Source organism: Penaeus monodon, chromosome 13, assembly GCF_015228065.2.
Source record: "Penaeus monodon isolate SGIC_2016 chromosome 13, NSTDA_Pmon_1, whole genome shotgun sequence".
NCBI lineage: Eukaryota > Metazoa > Arthropoda > Malacostraca > Decapoda > Penaeidae > Penaeus > Penaeus monodon.
This window is the reverse complement of record NC_051398.1, coordinates 39,398,268-39,403,267: the sequence shown is the minus strand read 5'-3', so window position 1 is coordinate 39,403,267 and position 5,000 is coordinate 39,398,268. Positions and strand designations below refer to the sequence as shown.

The 5,000-nt window shown below is 35.7% G+C and overlaps 2 protein-coding genes across 2 annotated transcripts in view; both read left to right on the top strand.

Annotated features, from left to right (window-relative positions):
- LOC119580327 (peroxiredoxin-2-like) overlaps nucleotides 1–79 on the top strand; it is a 5,785-nt gene extending 5,706 nt beyond the window's left edge. The window contains exon 5 of the mRNA XM_037928419.1: nucleotides 1–79. This exon is cut by the window's left edge and continues 217 nt beyond it. The gene's annotated coding sequence lies outside the window, so the exon portion shown is untranslated.
- A 2,023-nt stretch (nucleotides 80–2,102) lies between these two features.
- LOC119580326 (calcineurin B homologous protein 1-like) overlaps nucleotides 2,103–5,000 on the top strand; it is a 7,184-nt gene continuing 4,286 nt past the window's right edge. Inside the window, exons 1-3 of the mRNA XM_037928418.1 lie at nucleotides 2,103–2,298; nucleotides 4,508–4,656; nucleotides 4,825–4,939. Of these exons, the coding sequence (XP_037784346.1) occupies nucleotides 2,232–2,298; nucleotides 4,508–4,656; nucleotides 4,825–4,939 (331 nt within the window). The 5' untranslated portion in view covers nucleotides 2,103–2,231. The remainder of the gene's footprint in view (nucleotides 2,299–4,507; nucleotides 4,657–4,824; nucleotides 4,940–5,000) is intronic.

Below are 5,000 nucleotides of genomic sequence, written 5' to 3'. Positions count from 1 at the left end.
ATATGTAGGAAGGAGATTGAAAATATTTTCATTTGTAAATTGATGAAAAATAAAACAATAAGAAAGAAGAAAAAATCAAGGTGATTTTCATTTTACTTTAAAAGCTAGTGATCCTCAAACATCATTACAAAATATGACAGCTATTTATAGGTTGTGAATAAAAAAAAAACTTATTTACATATAAGAACAAAGTCCCATTTTACACAGTAACAGGATAAAAAAAAAGAGGTCAAATATACACTAGTCTAATCACTGCTTATTTTCACATGGTGTGGTAATAATAATAATAATGATAAAAACTTGATAACTTGGTGACCATACTTCTGTCACAGATGTGACACTGATAAGGGAAATGTGTTCTCAAACCATCCTTAACTAGCTGTTCACTTTTTAATTTTGATAACTGAAATTTGACATACTAGTTAGTTGGGCATTTTAAATATTAATGGTAAATGTAATATGCCAATGGACATAAATGACCACAGTCCTTGGGGATTGTGCTTTGAAAGTCTATGTAATGATACACTATACTGGGTAGCAATATATAAGAGAAACCAAGTTTTTTTGCTATTATGCACCTTCTTTCCAGGAATCTTACATATGGTCACATCAAAGGGTGTCATTTCAGCTTTTTCTTGGGGGGAATGGAGTGGGAGCAAGGATTGTGGGTGAAGTGAGTACAATCAGATTCCGGGGGCACTGCTTGCGTGCTGATAAAAGTGCTGAGATCAAATATTTGTGCATCATAGATGTCTAAACACATCATCAAAGAAAAGTTCATTCTCTCACAAAGATTAGATAGTTTCGTGCTAGAAAGATAAGATAAGCAGATTAATATCAATAATTACAGAAATTAGAGCAACTTGTTCTATGTTCCTGTCATTAATTCATGAACTAATAGTTAAAAGATACAGCAGATAATTTCCTACAATAGAAATTAATAAAACAATATTGTAAGAATTATAATCATTGTGTTTAGATGAAGATTACCACATATGTTACATAATGTAAAAGAGTTTATATATTTATTTTATGGGTTTTATATTAGAAGACTCCAGAAATGCAATGTGAAATTTTCTCACATAGTTTTACCTAACGTACCTCTTTGCTTGTTTATCAAACCATGACTGTTTAGCAAATTTATTTATTCTTCTCCTTTGCTTGTTAATCAAATAAAAGAGTAACATATCCCTTTCTCATTATTTATCTATTTAGCTATCAATCAGTCTATTTATATATCCTACTCTCCCTCAATCCCTTGCTCGTCGCCGTAGGGGGTATATTAGGAGCGGAGACTGAGGCCCAATGTAGGGGATTACCCTGTCTTGGACCTCAGCCCTCGCCTGAATAAATTTTGCATGGTCTTTTCTTCTCCCCTTTTTCTTTTCCTTCTCTTCCTCATCCCCGTCTTGTCCACTTGCGCTCTCTCTCTTTCTCCTGACCTTGGCAGTTGATGTAAAGATAATCATCAATTCTCTCTCTCTCTCTCTCTCTCTCTCTCTCTCTCTCTCTCTCTCTCTCTCTCTCTCTCTCTCTCTCTCTCTCTCTCTCTCTCTCTCTCTCTCTCTCGTTTGGAAACCTCATGCATTTGTAGATGTGCGTTTCCACAATAGAATGTTATCAATATCGCATATCTAATTGATTTCAGATAGCTTACGGACCTCGACTTATTGATACATCTAAAACTAACTATTATGTAATATCCTGCAAGGATGTTACATAATAATAGACAAATTATATGTAATAATAATAATATTAAATAATTTTGGTCCTCTGGAAATAAATTACAGCAACATCGATACTCCCCGAGGGCTGTAAATACATTAAATATTAATTAACCAACTTTCGAGCTGCCCGCTAAGGTCGAGCACGTGACACCCAGATGTCTCTAGCGTCGTTGCAGGCGTTCGAACAGGATGACTCACAAGTTCAGAAGTAGATGAATTTCCTAACAACATTAAAATTCAACGTATTCAACGAGCTATACTCAACTTTACCAAATATTCATTCCAATTTCGAAAAATTCACTCGGGGAGAAATTCAATGCGGGAATGGGTGTAAGGTATAAATCCGAACGCATAACTAATCAGGCCAGGGAATCGGACGACGTGTTTATCAGCTGATTGGACGGGTTCCTTCTTCAGGCAGTCTGTGGATCTCCTTCCTCAAGGACGTCTGACCAGCAGCGCAGCCACTTTTCCTAGAGTTTCAGTGCACCACCAAACGTCAGCATGGGAAACAAGAGCAGTCTTATGTTGCAGGAGCAGGATATCAGGGAAATTCAGTCCGAAACGGGATGTGAGTATTGTGCATACTTTTGATCAGGTGAATGATCACCAGACGATTTTATTTCACCTTTTTTTCAGTTACTTCACTGCGTACTTATACAGACACGCATGATTGCACACTGTGTGTAAAACCATTGTCTCCATCTTATACCCCTTTATTATCTCATTGTTTGGAACGGTGATGATAGCTTATGGTTTATCAATGTAGGAAAACAAGTAGGGATGAGGTAAAGGTACAGGATATCCAGGCAGGGAGTGGCCCCTTCATGTGAGAATGAGTATCACGGATGTAGTGCATGACAGACATATTGTATTGTCTATTGTGTGAGGTATTACGGGATTAACCTCGTTTTCTTCACTTCTTCAAAGGCAGAACTGACTTTACCTTAACCAATTGGATTATGGTGGACAGAGTGGAGACTAGTACTGAATAGAGGAAAGTTACTTTAGAACATGGATAGCATTGTGTTGTGTAATTTTTTGAAGATCTGAAAACACTGAAGTTAGAGTACTAAATATTTACTTAAACAGAAAATATATTTCAGCAAATATTAAGTTAAAAAGCAAGTAATATGGACTCAGTATTTCACGTCTACTTGTCAGATACTGTTCCAGGATCCTGTAATAGCTTGAATGGATCAAGGTCAGACTAGAAATGAAAAGCTTGATATTTCATTGTATGATTATTTATTATTTTCTTTTCCTATTATGCACAATGATGAAAGCATCATTCATATGCTTCTCCACACAGCTGTTAAATATATATACCATTTATATGTCCTTTAGTTATGTCACTGACCAAGGTATAGTTGCCACCTCCTCTTCCAAGGTCACCATTTAACTTAACCAATCTATGAACTACAAGATTCAGCTCTTGTACCCAGAACACATACCAGCACAAATAGCAAAACTGTGTATTGGATACAAGAGGAAAACTAGTGGGTCAAACATTGGCAAGGCTCAGTGGAAGGGATGGTAGGTACACTAAGCCACTTGTTTATCACTTAAAGCTATAAGAAGATTAGGATAACACAATTTCCTTAAAGATATATATATCTTATCACTGGGTTTGTACTACTCATGCATCAGCAACTGATGGTCTTGGAGCTACATCGATTATGACAAGATTATGAATGAACACCTGTATTGGTGAAGTCGGATTATATTTACGATGATATCTATTGTGTTTTAGCTATATGATTTGATATACACTTACTCTGCCTGTTTTGACTTAATTTACACTATGCCTAATAAGTCATTGGTTTGCAAAGATACATGAGGTGCATAACAAGTGGATTGCACATCTTCTGCTGCATTATAGATACACATACTGGTTAAGTCCAGCAATATGCTTAGCAAGGTTCTAGAACAAATAATTTGCAGAACTTGATATTGTTATAGTGTTATGATGAGTTTAGGATCCAATGCCAAGGAATCAGCAAGATTTTAAAGCAAAGGGATGATAAGGGACAAAACTAAAGATCATACACACATAAAGGTAAGAATGCAATTTGTGTAAATATCATTTCAAAATTTTTGTCCTATCTAGAATTATTCAATTCGTGAAGGTATGATGTAACATTTGAAGAAGACATTTTGCTTAGTAATATTGTTGAACATTTGCCACCATGAACTCTATTCACAGCAGTCTATATAAACAATCAACTGTCAAGGTTCTTTTCATTCCTGTCAGGATTTGATCTTGCAGAGGTTATAATGTCAAGGTTAGCTCCATGAACCCATGAGAGTTTCATTGTCTTGTCCTAGGGATGGATTTTGAAATTTCATATTTTTTATTTATTATATGTGGAGGACTCTTTAATTCCCTCTTGATTTTCAGATTTTTAGAAATAGCTCATGACATCAGTATTGCACATGAAACCCCTTCATTACTTATAAATGTGTGGCCAGAATGTTAATGAACCATTGGTTCTGTCTGGTTTTTGTTAGTTTCTTGGAGTCTGTAGAGCTGAGATGGAATAGTAATATGAAACAAATAGATTTCTCATAGGTCAGAGTGCTGAAGTGCCTTTGCTGTCTTATGGACCATAACTGATATATTAGTATTACAGAACTAGACTTGTTTATAATTATCTTAGCTTCACATTTGATTATCAACTTTAATGTGATGCATTGTACTGTACATTTAATTTCCTTATTTACAGTTAATGTTATTCTCTTGTTATTATTGTTCTCTGAAAGTATTTTATATTTTGCAGTTTTGCCAAGCCAGATTGAACGGCTGTACAGCCGCTTCACCAGCTTGGACAAGGGAGACAATGGCTGTCTCTCAAGGGAGGATTTCCTTCGCATTCCAGAGTTGGCCATCAACCCACTTGGTGACAGAATTGTTCATGCTTTCTTTAAGGTGATTGTTGCTCTATATAGAAGGGGAAGTAGGGATCTTGTGTTTGATATATAAAGTCATTAATCTGCTTTAGGTTGGATTTTATTGTTCTCCATTGTCATATAATTATTCTACTTAATATAGAACAAATATCTTGATCATTTATCTCAAAAAAACATATCATTTTAGGAGAGTGAGGGTGATCGTGTAAACTTCTGTCAGTTTGTGCGTGTACTGGCTCACTTCCGTCCAATTAAGCGAACTCAGGACAACAAACTTAATGCACGAGAAGAGAAGCTGCGATGTAAGTATTGAGACTACTTTTTAAAGTAGGGGTGCCAAGTTGATGGCATGCAATGATTATT